Source organism: Eleginops maclovinus, chromosome 18 (genome assembly GCF_036324505.1).
Source record: "Eleginops maclovinus isolate JMC-PN-2008 ecotype Puerto Natales chromosome 18, JC_Emac_rtc_rv5, whole genome shotgun sequence".
NCBI lineage: Eukaryota > Metazoa > Chordata > Actinopteri > Perciformes > Eleginopidae > Eleginops > Eleginops maclovinus.
In genome coordinates, this window is record NC_086366.1 from 23,190,676 (window position 1) to 23,211,619 (window position 20,944).

General features: G+C 37.8%; 1 protein-coding gene across 3 annotated transcripts in view; it reads right to left on the reverse strand.

Annotated features, from left to right (window-relative positions):
• Window positions 1-6,776, reverse strand: part of bcas3 (BCAS3 microtubule associated cell migration factor) — a 290,982-nt gene extending 284,206 nt beyond the window's left edge. For all 3 annotated transcript variants that reach the window (XM_063907800.1, XM_063907801.1, XM_063907802.1), the window contains exons 1-5: window positions 6,680-6,776; window positions 5,754-5,847; window positions 5,393-5,447; window positions 4,630-4,705; window positions 3,770-3,876 (exon numbers count right to left, since the gene is read on the reverse strand). In XM_063907800.1, the coding sequence (XP_063763870.1) occupies window positions 3,770-3,876; window positions 4,630-4,705; window positions 5,393-5,447; window positions 5,754-5,824 (309 nt within the window). In that variant the 5' untranslated portion in view covers window positions 5,825-5,847; window positions 6,680-6,776. The remainder of the gene's footprint in view (window positions 1-3,769; window positions 3,877-4,629; window positions 4,706-5,392; window positions 5,448-5,753; window positions 5,848-6,679) is intronic.
• Between the last annotated feature and the right edge of the window lie 14,168 nt (window positions 6,777-20,944).

Here is a 20,944-nt window from a genome sequence, read left to right on the forward strand (position 1 = left end):
GTTAGGCGGCACTAATCTTCATCGCCTTAACAGCTCTGTCAACATCCATACAACTAGTCTGAAGTCGCTCTCTCACAAGTGTGTGAAAGTGTGTGTGTACACGTGTATGGTCATAGGCCTGCCAGGCCATTACTGAGGGTGTTGGTTTAGCAGATGTCACAAACACTTCACAACCACTCAAGAGCTAGAGACTGAGGCACCTTCAGTGCTTACTTAAAACCCTGCAAAAAAAACACAATCCAGGAACATCCCATAAACTTTGAAAACTGAAAGAAAAACAATGACGGAGGAAAGCGTGTGATAACATGCTTTGCTGCACTGTGTGAATCAGAATTGGTCTTCAAATTAAAGTGAAAGGCAGAAGAGCCTTACCAAGCTTCTATTTTTACTGGGTGTGAGTACTGCGGCTAAAACAGCTTTTATCCTTTGCTTGACCAATATAGAGTTGTGCAAAGATGACATCATTTTGAAGGCCAGCCTGGAAGTAAGCCTTGCCGGGGATCCCTCGACAAGGGCAATAGGATTGTTTCATTGGAGTTTTGAAAATGGCAGAACTTAACATCTGTGGCCACTTCTGACACTTACTTACATATTTAACAGGGACAGAGCACATTAATCAACATTTCTGTAAATGTTCCAGAGTTAGCCAAGAGGATATTTTTCATCTGTAGTCCCTGGACAGATTTTTGTTAGTCACCCTAAAGACACATTTCAAACGTAAAGCTTTTGTTCAGCAGGATAATCTCACAAATGAACCAAACTTTTCTAAAAAGGTAAATGCAAAAGTAAAAAAAGCTAACGTATTTCTATAAACAAACTACACCGCTAAGCTAAAGGCGGACTTGTGTTCGGCTTGATGACATAGTTTCATTATTCACCGATTGAAGGACATGTAAAAGCTTCAGAAATTCACCAGCGTTTGTTTACTAACATATTTGATGTCGTAGAACAAACCGGAAAAATATTGGAAACTGGTGCTAACCATAGAAGTTATTTCAGGCTTCTGAGCAAAAACCTGTTCATAAAACCATTGACTTTGTGACTTGGGAAATGGGAAGTTCTCAAATGCTAACTCATTCTCGGGTTTAGGACTCATTCATGCACAACTCTATAACTGCAACAAAAAAAAAACAGAATTAGCACAGGAGCTCACGTCAGAGTGTCTATCGTGTATGTTCACAGATAAAGTAAGAGTGTCCTTTAACACACAGACTGTGGACGTTCACAAGGTTATGGTTACACTGATAAGGGCCTCTGTTGCGGATAGGATATATGTGGAGAAAGTAATTTGCTTGGAGAGTTTTGAGGTTTTACATTGACCCAGTCACGATACCCTTCTTGAATTGAAATATGTATTTCAAAACAGTAACCAAAGAGAACAGTTACAGAGAGTATTACAGTGCAGCGCCAGGGTGGGATGCGCTCATGCCACTGCTTCTTGAGTTTCACAAAGACCAGGACTATTCAGCTATATTGCTCAAGGCCAGGGGACGGACATTTCATTCCCTGAGCAATTATTCCCCGTTGATGAATTGACCCACTCTGCCCGTCTCTGGCCTTATGACTACCTTTTTCCTTTTCTGTTGTGTTTATTAGGTAGCATTGTTGACATAAACTTCAGATCTAGCTTGTATTTTTTCTAGGAAAGGATGAGAACTATCTATATTCCAACCGCTTGGGTCGCTTAGACACACAATGGCGAGGTCATCCCCAAATGTGTTCTGATTATCTCTGAACTGAGTCTTTCTCTGTAACAAGCAACACTTGCATGAGCTGTTTTATCTTATCTTCTTGTGTTTTTTTTTATTAGTTATCTTTACAATTATGATTCATGAACATTTTTCTGATATATTCATGACTAACTGCATCACAGACATTTTAGCTTTTTGTCTACATAGTATTAACCTGCAGCAACTTTGTAACACCGGTACATTAATGAATTAACATAAACATTACATCATTTTTTAAGCCTTGATTTGAATTAATTTAATGCGTTGATTTGGTAAAACTATATACATATATATATGTATATATATATGAAGTTGCTCAACACTGAAGCGAAATGACTACTACAAAATTGTCAAACTCACTTATTTTTTCATTCCCATTAAGCCTAAAAAAAGCCTTTTGATTGGCTGCACTTGCTGTCAATGATAGATGTATAACCTAACAATCGCTGCCCACTACACACCAAATCTTCATTATGTGCATCTTCACTCATCTTTTGTTTTCTCTACAACCTTTAGATCTTGAAATATTTTACAGCTCTGGCCAAAGGGTAAGCGCTACTGTTGGAACCTAATTGTCTCTGTTACATGGTCAACGACGCCACCTAGTGGAATATACATGTACTACAACACAGTGTTGAATTTGAACAGGGAAAAGAGGCAGACCAAACAGAGGTGAAGCATTGATTACTGTTGAATATGAAATGATTTGTTTTAGGTACCCCTTATCAGCATATTTCATTGTTAAGCCTTATCATTTAGCAAATGTTGGTTTCACTCAGTCATGTGTAAATAACTTGAGTGCTACAATAAAGTTTGTTTGTTTGTTTGAATGATAAAAAAAATGTAAGTTTCCCTCAGTACAAATCATTTAATTTACCATCTCTAATAGAAGTAGAAGAAGAAGAAGAAGAAGAAGAAGAAGAAGAAGAAGAAGAAGAAGAAGAAGAAGAAGAAGAAGAAGAAGAAGAAGAAGAAGAACCACCAAGTCCCTATGGCATGCCCACAATAATTATAGTCATAAGCACCGCTATACAATCCTTTGAAAAAAGCCATCATGTACATTACCATACACTAATGCCTCAAAACAGATTTAAGTTGTTGTGTTTCATTTGAGAACACCTCAAGAAAATGCTTTGACTGCAGCATGGAAAATGTATATTTGTCATGTGTAAACTAGTGACATGGTTAAGTTATAGCACACATCCTAGATATGCGGGAGAAAAATAAAAATAAACCTGTTCAATGGCAGGTGACATCCGGTAGATCAGAGTAGCTGATTTGTAGATCAGTCAGTGGGGTTGGTCGAACTGATAAACTCCACTACACAAAGAGGTACATATTTTCCTATTTCTTTTAATTCTCTCACAGGTACTGTAATATCCACTTTTAGGGATGAAACTACTATAAAATGATCTACTTTGTCTGAATAGATTTTCTTAAAAGATGTGACTCTTAAAGGCACTTTTCCAGTTCAATGCTATTACAGTAAAACAATTGAGTTTTGTTCAATTTACTTTTTGCTTTTTTCTTCAACACAAGATACTTTAAGATACACTTTTATGTATACAAAACTTTATAACTGGTAGAATATGAAGTAGTAAGGAATTGGGTTTCTTTAATGGCAGTTTGTTAGTGATTTAAGCTATGTGTCTGGGCAGTGGACATACTTTGACATGGGTTCGACTTTTGACCTCATTAAGGACATAATATTTACACAATGTCCCATTAACCAATCAATTGTAAAGACTGTCTTTCGAGTAAAAAAAACTTCTGTAACATCTATGAGGAGTAAATATAAGTTTTACCAGTCCTACACAGGCCTGTTTTTGGCATAGTTTATTGATGGCACGATGAGAGTAATTTCTGGAACTATACTTACTGTTTTTGTCTTGTTTTAGTATAGCTATGGCAAAACATTGATATAGAGAAAGCAAACTGACTGACTGTTTCACATATCCATCTGAATTTGAGCTTGAAATCAAAAGTTATGGCATAAAAAGCTCCAGTTTGAAAAAATGAAACTTAGGTGAGTGACTTACAGATACGCTCCAGACCTGCATCCCGTCAGTGTAGCCAATCATGAGGCAGAGAGGAGGGTCAGTAGTACCACTGTGCATCTCCATAAACTCTGGATTGCGGGAGGTGTCTGTGCAGAAAGAAATGGTGTAATTAGCAGATGCTTGAATCATCCAGGACTATAATAAACAAACAAATGGTTAAACAATTTCAAAAAAGTATGTTTTAATAATCTCCATTACCATCTGCGAGAGTGTGTGTAAACATGGCAAAATGTGTTCCTGGAGCAACCTACTGTAAAAGGAATTATGCCAGGTGTCATTTTGAGTACTCTGAAAGGCGTGTATTCTTCTGAATGATGGCAGATGTTGTTACAAAGATTGGATTCTAACTGTGCAAGATGCTGTCAGAAAACGTCATTGTTGTTAAGTTGGGAAACAAAAAAAGGCGGAGATCATGGATGGGTGAGCTTCAAGCACGGGCGCCTTCAGACTGGAGGTACACATGGAGCAGCTCACTTCCACACTGAGATAAAACTCCAGTAAAGCTGTTACAAAGTCAGAGCTGCATTGTTGCCACATACAAGATACGTTGCCCATTTATTTTATTTTCAGGAAACATGGACGGTTCGCTTTGAGTTGCTGTAGAGACTGTCAGCACCAACTCTTTCAAATCGAAAAGGGTTTGGGGTGTTTTAGACCACGTTATCTTTGCAAAAGCAAAAGCAAAAACTACACTAGAACAAAATAAAAAAATAACATTACAACTGTTTCCTCACCAGTTTAAGATTCCCTGTAGTAACTTTAACTTAAGAACCCCATCCAGTCTCTTTTTTAATACTCGAACAAACTAATTGGATGTTGTCAGAGGGTTCCAAACTTACCATTGATGTCAGCTTTCTCAAATCGAACCCAAATGATTTTCTCTTTTTCATCAGTGGGCGGAGCTCCAGTATATGCCTGCAGTTTGGAAGACAGATGAGATAACAGGTCAGTATGACAAATGTACATAACATTAATAATACAAATGATCTAACTCAATTCAGTATAGCAGCAAAAAGTATTACAATTAGGTAGAACTCTTGCAGAAAAGCAAAGGGTATACATATATATATATATATATATATATATATATATATATATATATATATGTATTTGTTGCTGCAGGCTCAGGTATGCATCAGATCTTATATTGCTGTTTTAAATCACATATCATTAAGGTAAAGTAATAAACTAAATTCCTATAACGTTTCTTTCAAAAAAAAAAATATTCATGTGATGATCTAAACTTAATCTTTACTGAACTATACTTTCAAATGATTTTTTCTATGTTTCCACTCTTTACCTAATGTGTTTTTTAATACTGTCTGTCATTTTTAAAATATAGCATACGTTTTAAGGGAAGGGTTTTCTGGCACAATTGCTCAAAATTTGGTGTTACAGTGTTTATAAACAGCAGACAAGAAAAGTGAAGCGTTTCTTGGTATGCATACAGACCTTGTTGAGTATACTTCATTTCTCATGTTTCTGGTATGACCATAACAAGAAACCAAAGTTGGGCTGTACCAATTGAGATCAGACAGTACTGGGATATCGGGATAAAAAACTAGAAACAGCTTTTGTGAAAAAAAAAAGACAAAAAGTTACCTGGGGTACCACATCCTGCAGGAAGGTCACCACACTTTCCATGTAAGACTGTTCCCTGTGACAGAAAAAAAACACGTTTAGATTGACAGCCCAGCAAAATGTCAGTTCCATAAACCTGTGTAGATGTATTTATATGCATATAGATACTTCACGTAGTGGATTTACATTATCAAACAAGTAAACATAAGTGAGGAAACATAAGTGATCATTTAGAAAAAGATGGTAAAGATAACACTTAATTTTTCAACATCAAACTTCTTTAAGCAGACTGTTCCTTATTCCTGGTGCTCACACAACAGACACGGATGGAAAGACAGGATTTTTTCCTAATAAAATAAATATTGCTGATGTCTGTCCTTACGTAGCAGCTTGTGCTCGCACCAGAACCCCTCCAGCACAGCGACTAGGTCTGCATGGGGAGTCCGACGCCATTTCGTCACCCTTGTTTTTTTTACCTGAAAAGATAGAAAAACACATTTTATTGTCACACCAAAATAGAATAGAAGTAATTATGTATTTGCCCTGGAACTAACTTGTACAGCACACACTGTTTCTCTTATGCATGCAAATAGAAGAACATGTGAAAGAGAGGTAGAAGTTATTTTCACAATTATAATGATCTAAGAAAAGCCAGAGGAACCAGAGGATGTTAGTATTTTTGCTGATAAATAAATTAAACACTTAATGAATTAAACGTTTCAAGCAATGTGCTGTCGCCCAAATAATCGTTTCAGAAAGTAACTTAGCTAAAAGTATGACAAATACATATTGATAAGGATGCTTGAACACCAGTAATGTTACAGAAAAAAACAGACTCAACTTTATCATATTGATGATATCAACATCAAGTGCAGCAAGAATAAGAAGCACATATCTTATATTGTTGTCTAAAGCTATACTGTTTTTTTTTTTACTTGAGTGAACATACTTGAGTAAAAAGTGATAAGCTATAAAACATATGGCTTATTGTATAGCCTACCATACTGTTAGGCTTGGGTATCATAGCCTATATTATCGTAGGCATGTTTTTATTGAATGTATGCCTCACACACATGCAAAGAAAAGGCTCATACCTGCAATGCTTGCCAACTGTCAAGTCGACTCATAAATTGTCTAACGGTAGCGTTATATCGTCTGATAAGAACCGTGTAGCTAACTTAGCAAGCATTAGCATTAGCTTATGAAAGTCTTGTGTAGTGATACAACGACACCACCGGAACCTTAAAAGAGGACATGCATGTGTAGAGTATTGTAAGACTGTATTGTCAAGTAAATATAGTTACAAACCGTAGTGTAGGGTGACGACTGTGTCCTTGCTTATGGACTTGTGTGAAGAGCTCGTTACAATAACGGTGTCAAAACAAAAACAGAGTGGATTTGCGGAACTGTGTTGTTACTGGAAGCCAATCCGATCACAGAAACCTTTTCTTCACACCAATCAGCAGACAGTTAGGGCGGGACTAGTGCCTTCATCACATAGTCTTATCATTTGACAAATGAAACAAGCATCTCACATTTCTTACAAATAACAATAAGCAATATAATAATTACAATGTACCAAGGGATGTTTTTACCGAAAATGTCAGTGTCCACAATCATTGTTATTTTATATTCATTTATTATTTTACTTTATTATACTAAATATTATAATAAGATTATTGTTTGTATAAATATTTGTTTTACTTTCTTCTGTATTGTAATTAATTTGTTACACTATTTCAATTGCTTTTTTTCTTAAACCAGCAAATAGAAAAGTGACTGCAGAACTTTGTTTGAAAAAAAAGAAAAAGCTCTCACAAACTACATCTTACAGCTCCCAAAAATAACGAAACCTCATTTAATAATGGGTAACTATAACCACTATTATATTGCTCTGTTCTGCAAAGTGAGTACTTTTCGTACCTCAAAACTATTTTGGAACAATAAATGTGAATTAACAGTGTCAAATGTTTATGTTAACCTTTATTGTCCCTGTCTTTATCCCTGTCTATGTTTCTGTTTCATCCCTACATCTAACCCTAAAACTATCCCCTAACTCGTATATCAATGCATAAAAAAAGAAACCCCGTACCACCTCACCTGTCTTTCTGAAAAAACTGCAAAATTAGCAAAACATCAGGGATTCATCCTATAGAACAACTTATACAACTTATTATATTTGTCTTTCTTGGAACTATAGTTGTTTTTTACTTTTTAACCAATTTATTTGTAAATAAGAAGAGCCTTTCTCTCTACCTGAATGATCTAACTTTTACCATCCAGACTTCTGCTTGAGTTTTTCACGCAGGCTCATCGCAACATATAAGAACACCCTAACCTGAAACAAGTCACCTGAGAGACACCAGATCCACTGTCCTCAGACCAGACACAGAGGGGACAACGTCCACGTGAGACAGGTAAGGGACCCTAAACAATGAATACTGTCTTTATAAAAACAAAACCTCAGGAACAGGCACAAATCACATACCACCACCAAGCTCAAAAGAACTACACAGCCACTCATGTTACCTAATACACTCATCCACTACAATACAGCATAGTCTCACCACAAATAGAATTACATCCAATAATACACAGCTTTTTGGTCCATTGATTCACCCACCAAATCTATAAACTGGACACCTCAGTAAGCAATACTTTAAGCTAATTCAAGCTATAAACCACCAACACCAAATAGAAAGGGCCCTTGCAGCTAACACTTACACCAGGCATGACCAGGCAAGTCAACAGACATAGGCCTACATAATTCATTTACGCATTCACACATACATACACTCACCAAAATACATACATAGCAGCACCATCAACTGCATACATATAAACACCATTCTATGACAACACTACAAAACCATCATAAACCCTAATCCTTACACTCCCCTTACCCAAACCTTAACATCTCCTTCCCTCAAGCTACATTTAGAGCCAAGTGCCATCTGGTCAAATCCAATTTACAGGACTGGTGCATGACAGGTACTCAACTAATCCGGATATTAGGAGACTCCAACCATTCCAGAATCCCAACCTTTCCGAGAAACCAAAACATCCAAATTGACAGCTAGCCAGGGCCAAATCCTGAAACTTATTAGAACTATTTAAAATACACATCCCATGCCCTAGGGTCTAAACTGTTATCCTTTCCATTGGTATCAATGGACCACAATACCTTACAAACTATAACACAGCTCAGGGATCTTCACAACTTGCCAAAACAGCCTTACCTAAAGCGAGCATATACTTCCCAAATGGAAGATAGGTGAGTTTGGTTCAAAAGTTGATTAACTTTTGAACCCAAGTATACTTGCCGATCACCTAGAAAACCCTTGCCCCACCTTTGTTACCTTTTACCAACAATACATTTAAAAGAAACCCCAACTCAAGGTTTAGGGCTAGGGTATGGCTAGGGTGTAGCCACACTTTGAGAACATTTTCGGTAGATTGTATATTAGGAGTCAATGACAGCTACAGCACATGAATAAAAGACGCTAGATGCAACACGCTTGGTACACATAATCAAAGACACTTAACTCCATGACACCATTCCTCACTATTGGGGATGAAATCACTGACCAATATGAACACTTATCTTGCTCCACACACTTACAAACACATCAAACCATTCAACATGAGTTCTTGTGATGCAATTACTTTTGACTTGATGTGAAAAATTATTCAGAGTCAATGAGACGGAAAGTATTCTGCAGTCGATCACAACAACTGGCATTGTTTACTTCCCCCAACACATCATTTGCTCTAAATCGCATTTACAATGATTCTCTGTCTTACCGTCAAACACATTTCAACTGAGTGCATTGTGTGCTCTTGTGTGTGTGTAATCCTTTATATTTCTTGTTCTACATTGTGTTTTCTGTCTATTTGTTTCCATTTGGATGCCAACGGGTGTTCAAATGCATCTGTAATATGATAAATCTACTTTGTACAGAGCCGTGCCAACAAACATTATTGTGTTGTGTATTATTTTACACCCCATTTACACCTTACAACCATGTGATAGAAAAAAAACAAAAACATTTAAGCATTTAAATGGCAACATGCAGATATACATTTGGTTAACCTTAATGTTGTTGAGAATGTCATTAAGTTTGTATTTGTAAAGATCTAAAGTGTCTGAAACAATCCCACCATTGGAATTTACCAATAGTATAATTAGGCAAATTAGTATTAATTAATGTGCTACTGTTCGGATATATCCGATGTATTAAAGGGGCCCTATTATGCTTTTTGTAGTTTCCCCTCTCCCGTAGTGTGCTATATAGGTTTTTGTGCATGTAAAAACTTTGGCACAGGCAGTATGAGAAAAATAAAGACCTTTTTTTTAACATTAAAGCATGGAAACATGTCAAAGGAAGAGGCACAAAATACAACTAACAGGGGTCTGGTGCCTTGCTCAAGGGCACCACGGCAGGGCCCAGGAGGTTGATGTGGACCTCTCGAAGTACCAGTCCACACTCCAAAATCTAGGTCTGTCCAGGGACTTCAACCGACAACACTACGATTCCCAGTCCAAGCACTTACTGACTGAGCCACAGCCAGAAAACTTAGCTGAAACTGACTTGAAATGTTGAGTTAGGCAGAAATCTTTTTTTTTTTTTTGCTCTTAAACACCTGATACGCTGCACAATGTGAAGGAACCCTTACTACCATTCATCAAATTATTATTTTTATTTGTTATTTAACATATCAACACAAAAGGTTGTTTGCTAAATCCTGGCAGACAAGTTGTCTTACACTGTTGTCAGAGAATGGTGCTGCAAAAGCATAACTTTAAATTATTGAAACACGAAAGTTAACTAAATGAAAGCTAGTTAACACAAAATCTGATGGATCTGATCGAAACATTGATAATATTCTTAGATAAAATGTTAGAGTGAGACTGTGCAGGGGACAATCTAGCTTTAACACGTATTCTGAGACTGCATGGTTTTCCTTCGTCCACCTGATGGCAGTATGACTCCAGCTATGAAGCTTCCACTATATCCTCCTTCTTTGTTCTCCTGCCAATTTCTCCTCTCCTGATGCCTTTTTTTCCCTTACAACATCTATGAGAGGAGAGAAAAAGAGAAGAAAAAAGTATCCCCGGGTTAAAATAAATAGCCTTTCACAGTTAATTTAATTGACTATTATGTACAAAATCGAGGTAATTCCGCCTCAGCTGCAATAACAAACAAAAATAGCATTGCCTCAGCAATCAGTTACCACACAAACAGAGAAAGGCTTTAATCTGCTTCTATCACTCAAGATCCAAGAATGAAGTTTGTTCAGACACTGTGAGGCACCTGTTTTCTTAATCGTAGTAACATCTCTGCAGAGGAATAATACACTCAGTTCAAGAAATTAAGAGAATGATGTAAAATATTTAATATTCTGCAAGAGCAGTTAGAGAACAGGAGAGTACAGTGAAATATAGTTAGATTTATATTTCATGTCCCTGCATTATTAAGAAATCAATTTGAGTATGTACATCAAAGGGAAGGTTCAGTTCATTCATCAAGGAGAATTTTGTTGCAATAAGAGTTAACCTTTGGGGGGGAAATGGCAGGAGGAGAGAGGAAATGAGAGGAAATTATTATTATTTCTTAAGTTTCCTGTCATTTCATAATGTCTTTGTGTAATTGCTGAGCTTCAGAGTGGAGGTCAGTGTCCAGAAATGGTCCTTATCCTCCACTCTGTAACTTCTTTATCATCTTTCTCTCCTGCTGGGTAAATGCATGGGGTTGTACGAGTGTGTGTGGGATGTGTGAGTGTGTGTGTCCCTCAGTGCATGTGAAACAGAGAGCAAGTCCGTCGGAGGTGTTGCTGTTCTCGCCTGTCCTGCTACCTCCAGCTGCTTGTCTACCGCCCCCCACAGGCTAGCAGAGGTTACCCCATGCTGACCTGTTTAATTGTCTGCCTGTCCTAGGGCCCACCAATGAGTGTGTGCGTGTGTTGCCGCTGCGCTGAGGAGGACATGGACGACAACACACACGCGCACGCACACAAGGGGTAAGAGCATAGAAAGATGAACAAAATCTCGCAGGGCCTCTGTTAGATGCTGTCAGGCAGAAGTGTGTGTCCTATTAAAACATGCCTAAATCAAGCAGCTTCTCTCAAGTCTGCCTGTTGTGATGAGCGGCTGAAACAAGTGCACACATCCCACCCACAGGTTTAGAAACTGTAGCTTCACACAAGCAACTAGAGAAACCACTCAGACAGCCAAGACAGCACAATGCTCTCAATATGGTATCCTAATGATAGGAACAGTTTTTTTCTCTGTATCTGGATTATTAACATCAAAGGAACATTTAATTATACAGATGCATTAAATTTCCAAATCCCGTTTGGAAATTGGAAATATCTGGAACACTTAAAATGAGTCAAACCGCATGCTGTAAATTCTTAGACATATTAAAGACTCATTTCACAGCCCAGTTGAATACTTGATTCTGATTGGTCAATTTCAACATTCTACAGTCTGTTATTTCTGTATAACAAACTGCTGCTAGGTATAACAGACTGTTGCTAAGGATGTTCTGATCATAGGACCACATTCAATCCACAAAAAAGTAGTTTGGTAGATAATCAACAAGGCCATGTTTGCTTTCTATTACTCGAAATGTCTTGGCATATTTTTTTAAACATTGATTTTTATATTTTAGGCGAGCATAACACTTTGGAAATTCATCATGAACTGTCCTAAAAAATAAAATGGAGAACATAAACAAGAAAACAGTACAGAAAAAGTAAGAGGTTAAAAGACACAAAGAGTTAGATAGAACAGAAGATTGGCAAAATGAAGAAAACAGACAGGAAGTAAACTCTAAAGGCAACAGGGTATGGGCTCTGGCAGAGGTTGAAGACTGGTTAATTGAAAAAAAAAAAGGAAATGTGAACGGAAAATCACAACCAGGAACGGCATCATTTAATGCCTCTGTTTAAAATGCCTATAAAAGGAAGAACTTCTCAACTGACAGCTACACAGCACTTAGTGCTGGGATGTGTCAACACCTCTTAGAATTTGACATAGTGCAAATTGCTAACTTAAGAAGGCTACAGAGTTAGATTGCTCCTCAGTAGAATCTAGGGAACTATTTTTCTTAGTGCAAGCAATACAATCATTTGTACTTCAATAAAATAATTTGGAATTAATATATAGATTGCTTTAGTAATATAAACAGATTATTCCTTCCTCCAACAGCAGTACTTTTGATGGCAAATCCAGTGTCCCATTCATGAATTGATCTAGAGAAATATTTATATTTATCGTCATCCCAACAGTAAAATTAAATATGGGCCCTTATCATCTGCTCAGCAAATATAAATGAGTAGTGTAGGTTTGTTCCCCGAATATCAAAACAAATATTATTCATATTGCCCAATATAAGGAAGTACATAATTGTCTCAGGGGCTTTACAGAATGTAAAGCATACACCAATCTCTCCTCAGACCATTGCAGTACAAAGGGAACAACTTCCCAAAAGAAACTCCATAATCAATAGGGGCAAACTGGAAGAAATAACAATAACAAAAAGGTTGAGCATTGTGTCGAGCAGCACAGAGGAGAATAATTTCCATCCTACCCTTACATTTTAAAGACTAAAAAAAGCTAATGTTAACGTTTGAGAGATAGCCCATATTGCCTGGTTTCCTTGTTAACTTTAATCATACACTATCCATTCATTTTAATCAATTGCATATTGTTGTATTAAACCCCAATAATAATCAAATAAAAGAGTGATGGTTCCTACTCAAACCCAAAGTGTCCCACAAAAATGCTCAATAAAAGAGAAAGCAAAGTAATGCCACTTTAATAAAAAAAAATGTAGGAAATAATTGGCCTCATTTTTATAGTTGTGTGAATAATTGTGCTCTAAATTTGGGACTGCGAACATTGAAATTGGAAGTTACCTCATTGAGAAGTTGGAAGTGTGTGGCTTTTGATGAACAATAGCAGTCAGTGTCACGGTCACTGACAAAAACGGAACTTCCTGCAACTGCTTCATGATAAAGTCAACCTGTGATTTGCCCTTTAAATGTTTGAATGTTCAGTTTGCATTCATAGTCACATATATTAATAATCATTTTGGTGATGCATTATAATATTTTATCAGTATCATTTTGTCACAGGGTTTTGTGAGAGTTGCTCCATTTTAGAATACAATAAAATAAATAAAATATTTGTGTACACACAAGAAGTAAACATGTATAATAATAAGACAAATTAAAATGAATAAGACATTATATCATATATAATAACATAACAATTAACATAACAATGTCCATAAAATATACAATAAAAAAATACAAGCATTTTAAAAACAACATAAGACTACAACTTTATTTAGGATTATAACTTTAAAAAGAAATCTATACTTTGTGTCATGGTGGCAGAGTGGATACTTCCTGTGAAGTGAGAGCTGAGAGGGTTTTCATAGTGTGCTCTCAGTCGCGGATCATAGATGCTCAGCCACCCCAGGGCAACACAGGGTATCAGGATGAACTACAGTCCAGGGGAGGGAGGCTGACATGTTTCTTAACTCTCTGTGTGTGTGTGTGTGTGTGTGTGTGTGTGTGTGTGTGTGTGTGTGTGTGTGTGTGTGTGTGTGTGTGTGTGTGTGTGTGTGAGAGAGTGGAGATCATGGGTGTGTGGGGGCTATTAGTGGGAGGTGTGTGACTTGGGGGGTAGTAGTGGATGCGGTAGGGTGGATACTGAGGGATGATGTGTGTGTATGTTTGTGTGTGTGTGCTTTTGCACTTCCATGCCAGCCCCCAGGCCGGCCCCATAGTAATTACACACTCCAGTGGCTGGACTGGGAGGGAAATTGAAGGCCTGGGCAGGAGGCCCCAGCTGCCTCAGTCTCCCTCCCCATCAGCCTGCTGCTGATTGAGCTTGCCTTACACACACACACACACATATATATACACACACACAGTGAGATAGCCATGCCCGCACTTGCACACTTTTGCTCTATTTCACTTTTGCATACACAATAACTGTCTCACTCTTTCTCTCTCCTTCAAACACACACCAATCCTCAAAGGAAATTCTGCTTTGTGTTGCAGTAATGAGATTCTCACACACCCGCTCTTTTTTACCAGCCCAGGCCAATAAAGGGCGGGACTGAGCAAGTGAGAGGTTGGTGTTCACGTGTGCTCATGCATGTGTGCAGAGTTTGTGTGTTTGACAGCCGCAAATCAAAACACCTTCTTCTCCTCCTTCAGCCAGGCTGAAAAAATGTATAGCAAAGAAGAGGATGGGATCATGATGTGTCCAGTAATGAATAATTACAATAAAATAAAGAAACAACATCATTGGTTACTTTGCTGTTTTTCTCCTTTCTGTGGGTGTCCATATCCATCACATGTCTGTGGTATAAATGCCCTGGCCTTCACCCAAGAACTGTCATTCTTGATCATGATGGTTAGGTATAGTGGAGGGGAAGGGTAGGGTGTATGTTGGTTTGTTTCACAGCAAAATTGCCATTTGTTCTTCGTTAGTCTCTTTCTATTTTCTGTCACCAATACCAACGCCAGGCATTGGAGACAAAAGGTGTCTTAATATTGAGTTTTGGATTATTCAACACAGATAATAATAGTTGGAATGTTTTTATGAAGAAGTTTTCCTACAAAGGTTTTATTTAGGATCTCTTGAGACATTATTTAACAATTCTAGAATTGGTAGGCCTACATGGTACATATGTTATGCATCTTTATTTGAAATCATCAAAATCATACCATTTCAAGTTGTGTATTAATAACAGTTTTCAAATTAGGGAAATTCATCTCACAACATCCACATTTTTTAGCTGTCTTTTCAAGCTAAAATCAAATTTCCAGTCCATCTGAGCAATCTTAATATCCTCCTGTAGATGTTTAAATCTCCACCAATGTTGATTATGGATGTGTGTGTGTGTATATATACATATATATATATATGTATATATACATATGTAAGTGGGTATACGAGTGTGTGTGTATGTCAGTGGCGGCTGGTGGTTAAAATAAAGTATGAAGCACAAAGTTGCGGACAGGGGACATGCCCTACCGTAGGACATTTTTGAAAATGAAACCCTTAAATGGTGACTTGTGGTGAATTTTGGAGAAACAAATTGAGACTTAAAAATTACGAGATTAACTTTCAACAGATTGAAGGTATCACATATTACTGCATTCAAGCATTACATGACCATGCTGCTACTGATAATTGTCAAATGGCTGTGGAAAATACTGGAATTTTCACTTAGGTTGTGTCCCTGTCTGGGGTTTGGGGAACATAAACAGTAGCCTATTACGTTCTCCTGCCTCAGCAGTACCCAAACAAACTAAAGATTTAATAAAATTAATTATATGTATTGCCAACTGGGGTTATTCAATAAAAAAAACTAAAGGACTGGGAGATGCCAAGTAACAATAAGTAACAACAGGAGAATACCTATTTTGAGTGGAATGAACTTGACCTACCACAAAGCAAATGTCAAACACCAGAAATAAATCTCATACTAGTAGAAGAAATGTCCCCCTTCAATTCAGATATTTACAAACTATTACAATTAAACAAATAACATTTGGGTATATTATTGCTGCAAGGTGAAACATCCTAACACTTTTATCTGCAAACACCCAACAGTTTCAAAGTGCAGAAACACTTAGATACTGCCTGCATCACTTTTCTTTCCTTAGCAACCGTTGCCACTAGTAAACAAAACCCAACTAAGCGTCACGTTTGAAAAGAAATCGGTTGATTGGAACATTATCTTATAACTTAGCCTACTTTATGGTAGTTTAAAGCGCTGCTCCAGCCAAAAACCACGATTTGGCCCTCATTTTGCCGTAGTCCTAAATTAATAACCTCAGCCGCACGTTTTCTATAAACACGTTTTCTTTCTGTTTTAGATTAGTCAAATGCCAGCTAGCTAGCTAGCTAGCTAGCTTGCTAACTGAACCCAATGAAGGATGTCTAGCATCCATGGATTTTAAAGCATTTTGAAAGAAATAATAAACGTTGATCAGATCTATAATGTTACAGAAGCAAGTGTGTATCTTGTTTCTAACAGTAACGTTACCCTTACAAGCTCTCGTTAAAAGAATGAATTTAGCCTACCTTACAATGAAACTCTCTGTTTGTCTGTCAACTCCCTCCAACTTTCTCCGTATTAATTTCAGTCTTACTCATTAGAGCCAATCCTGTTAATCCTGTCGAGCACGTCGTTGAAGTTTGCTGAATGCAAGGACTTTTCCAAAATCTGACGTTTATGTTGTAATCTCTTTAAACGTTAGCACAGCAAAGCACTATCACAGACACACAGCATACTGTGGCAGAGAGTTGGTGGTGATGAACATTGTAATTTGTCAGACCTAGGCTACTGTCAATCATCTTTACATGAACGCGCAATGACGCGCACAATTGATTCAAAGCGGTGAAGTGGCGCTTAATGACAACGCCTCAAAAGGTGAATTGACCAATAAAAAAATTACATATCTTCCCATTGACCGCTAGCCAAACGCTTAACATCTTGAAGCGGCGCTTAATTGTGTAATGCCAAATTTGGCCTGTGAGAGCCACTGTTTGTACAGCTTACTTTGTCAGTTTGTCTATGCAATACACAGCAGCACAAGCAAGTAATGAATCGTTAAATATAACAGAAACACGTCCACATGACGTTTTTCACTTTTGTGAATTTTTTTGTAAAGCATTGCTTCATCTGCCTAAATGGACGGGCCGCCACTGATGTATGTAGCTATATATACATATGTGTAGTTAATCCTCTTGGTTGTGGGAAACGCCTTTCGGTCTCTATCTGTACACACAAACTGAAAGTGGACTTTGACTTGACTTTTGATATTGGCTTTGAATGTTACTTTTTGACATTTGGGGACATGGTGTTTCCTTGTCTTTCAGGCAGGTATTTGTTTCCATTCATTTCTGTAAAGTATATCATCATGAAACCTCATGTGTTCTGAAAAAAGCCTGTCATGTTATAACTACTCAAACTTTGAAAGTAACAACATTGATCAATGTCATATTACCTCAGGTTAATCTGAACTGATTGAAAACATGTTCATTTGCGCAGTTGATCAACTGACTAGGCCTATGTGGTGATAAAACAACAAAGCTCTTAGCATGTCTTTGCTGGCTGGAGTGGATTTTCAACCAGAAAACTTCCTGTTACCAACCTTGTTTCCGGCAGCAGCAGCAAGATAGCTTAAAAGCTGGACAAACCAATGCTAAGCTTCTTGTGGAGAAGCCAACAGCAGAAGGACAGTCAGCAAAAAATGTAATACAAAAGCTAACGCTAAAAGCTAATAAAAATAAGTGGAGCATTTAGAAATCTAGAGAACAAGATATCTTTCTTAGGCAACCAAAACAAAAATAAAATTAGGTTGTGGTTCCATGTCATTATTGAGATTTCAGTCAGTTTTTCCTAACCAAAATGGCCAAAAAAAGATCTAACAGTGCAGGAGAAGAGATATCAATGTAAGTCAATGACTGTCAAATGGCATCATATTGATTTTATCTGTATGAGTTTTTCACAAACTATTAGAAATAAAATGAGGAATAGCATACACAGTACACACTTGTTGGTCTTACATCAGAGCAGAGCTTGTCAATTCTACTGGAGTATATGGCTGTGATAAAGTCACTTCATTCCCCTCCTCCTACTCTATTTCTTCCCCCGACTCTTTACATGCGGCGGGGGCTGAGGAGGATGCAAGTCATGGACGAGGCAGATTGTGCTTGTGTGTCTAAGGCCGTGGTGTTAGCGGAGGAGGAGAGGGAGGCTGCCGCTTTGAGGATTCTGCCCGCTCGCCTCGTCTCGCCTGCCTGGCTCTTTGAAGCTGTTCGATGACCGCACAGGGCAACATCACCGCAGGTGGGGGGAGACATGGTGCATGGTGGTAGTGGTGGGGTACGGAAGCCTGTCATTTGTATACAGCTGTTTCTTTCATCTTGTCCAGCTCTACTCCTCCTCCTCCCACTCGTCTATCCCTTACTCTACTCTGTGCTAGTCTATTCATCTGTTGCTCTGCTCTATCACCAAGACCCCTTAAAGCTCTTTAAAGAAGTTGCAGCAAGGCACCCAGGCCTGCAGCCAGGTGAGCTGGAACATGTTGCAGGAGGAGGAAATAAATGTGAAAGTCATTGAGATCAAACAAAACAGTGCTATTAAACACCAATGGATATTTCTGAGCACTACCCTTCTCATTCTGATTTTAAACCTCTTTCCGTACCAACCTGTCAATTTCTTGAATTTTTAATTGTTGATTTATCTCTACAAAATGATTTGATGCATCTATTCTGTAACTTTGTCATATGTAACACAGTCAGACAAAGCCAAGTAAGGAAAGAAAACCATGCCTTATTATTCACTCAATCCTATGGCAGTTAGGACTAACAAAGAAAACATACCTCACAGAGCACGCCCTAATACCTTTTCTAAACACAAAAATCTTGCAAATGCTGAAATGAGTGTATTCATGGCGATCAGAATGATCATGCAAGCAGTTCACACTGATTGGCTTCACGGTTAAATGCAATGAGTATTAATTATACACCTAAAAGTTACCATATAACATCATCTATCAATTTTTGTTCCATATTTCTCTAATTGTCTGTAAATGTAATTAATAATAATAAAAAAACAACAACAACAACAGAACTCCTGGAGAATCTTAGACAGTCCTAGCATCAAATCCCCTCTGTTCTCACGGTAACACACAGACCACATATGACTTGACGTGTTGCTACATCAATTAGCAGCAATTAACACTAGCCCACTGAGCACCTGCGTTTGGAGCTCTGGCATCTGGGTTGCATTATCAGAAGGATGTTGTTGTATTATCATAATAAGTGCTGAAACACTGCAACCATCCCGCTGGGCTCCTGGCACTACCAGGAGGGTCTAAGTGTGTCTCTTTTCCAGCTGCAGTGTTTTCTTGTAGCATATATAACGTCATGCCAAACCCATCAATCCAAATCATTTAACATACCTCAGTTGCTTTAAAGGCCACCTACACATCAGTCAAACATCTATTCTATTCGTCTGCTCTTACAAGAATGAGTTCCACCACCTCAGTGCTCTCGGCCGGCCATGTTGTTGTAAATGATTGTTTTGCATTGAGTTTCCTGAGTACCATGGACGAATTGAGAGACTGCTCTATACAAACAGGCTGAGTGGTTGTTATTTCAGTGATGACGCCCGGCTGACCAGACACAGAGGGCGGGATATCGATCGGCTGTCGCTGAGAATGCAAAGCAGCAGTCTGAAGGAGACACTAGAAAGACAGGCAGCTCGTGGAGGCGAGAGAACCTCATATAAAGCAAGAGCAAGAAAGGTGGGGAGGTTTGAGAAGTGTGGTGGAGAATACTGACTTTGAAAGAAAGGAGTTCAGTCAGCAATTGAAAAGAATTTGAGGTAGAAATCCTGATTTAGTCTTGGTCTACACTACTACATCTACCGTGATGGATAAAAGACGAATCAAAATGAAACGATTGAGGCTCATAGTCAGGCCATATACATGTTGAAATAGTTATTGGTTGTTGCATTTCTTTTTTTTGTTTTAATTGACAATATAAAGGATGGTATAATGTGAAGATTCTCTTGTAACATAGATGACGTTAGCACAGCCACCCAGCGATTCTGACTAATCAATGACAATATTTACAGTCAACAAACACGATAATAATTGTATTATTTTTGGTGTATTTAATGGAAAAATGCAATCACACATTACATAAAACTCCATGTCCATAAATGCTTTGAATGAGTAGGTACTTCCAGGCCAATCTTTTGGGCATATTGAATGAAGAGATAATTTTCAGTATGATCTATTCTCAGATACTTTGAACAATTTGTGTATTTATTGATACCACCAGACTATTGGTTAAAAAGAAGAAAAAAAAGGGCTTGTGCCACTGAAGCTTGAGTGGTATACTGCTGTTCAAATGGCAAATACCACCATGATAGTCAAAGTATGGCGTGGCAGACATGGTTTACTCTGTTTGTGCTGCAATCCCCTACATTTTTCTTTCAGGGTGTGTAAATCACTTGTCCCTATTGGAACAATTCCTATGGAACTTGGATTTGACTGTTTTAGAGAACTCACCAAGGACAGTAGATTTGTAGTTGAAAAAACAACTGAAACAAATCAGGGTCCAATTCATCTATGAGGTCATCACTACACTCCAGGTGAATGCACACAAAGATGATGCATCTCCAACATTTCGTTCTACTTACTTTGCCCTGTAACTTGTTCCTTTTTTTCTAATTTCCTGATGCCTGATCCAGGTTATTCTCTTGATTACACTCCTGGCTGGCTCAAAATATGTACAGTAGCATGCACAAAATTATGTCCCACCATCCCAATCTGGTGTTACACATTTAATTAAGATTCTCTGTCAAAAATCTTCAGTTTAGATCACTTTACTAAGGAATATTCTGTACTACAAAGAAGGCCTCAAAAGCTGTTTCTGGGAAGTGAGTCAAAATGACCTTGGATGAAAAGGTATGTATCAAAATAAAGAAAATCTACATATAATGCAAACCCTTTAAAAGACAA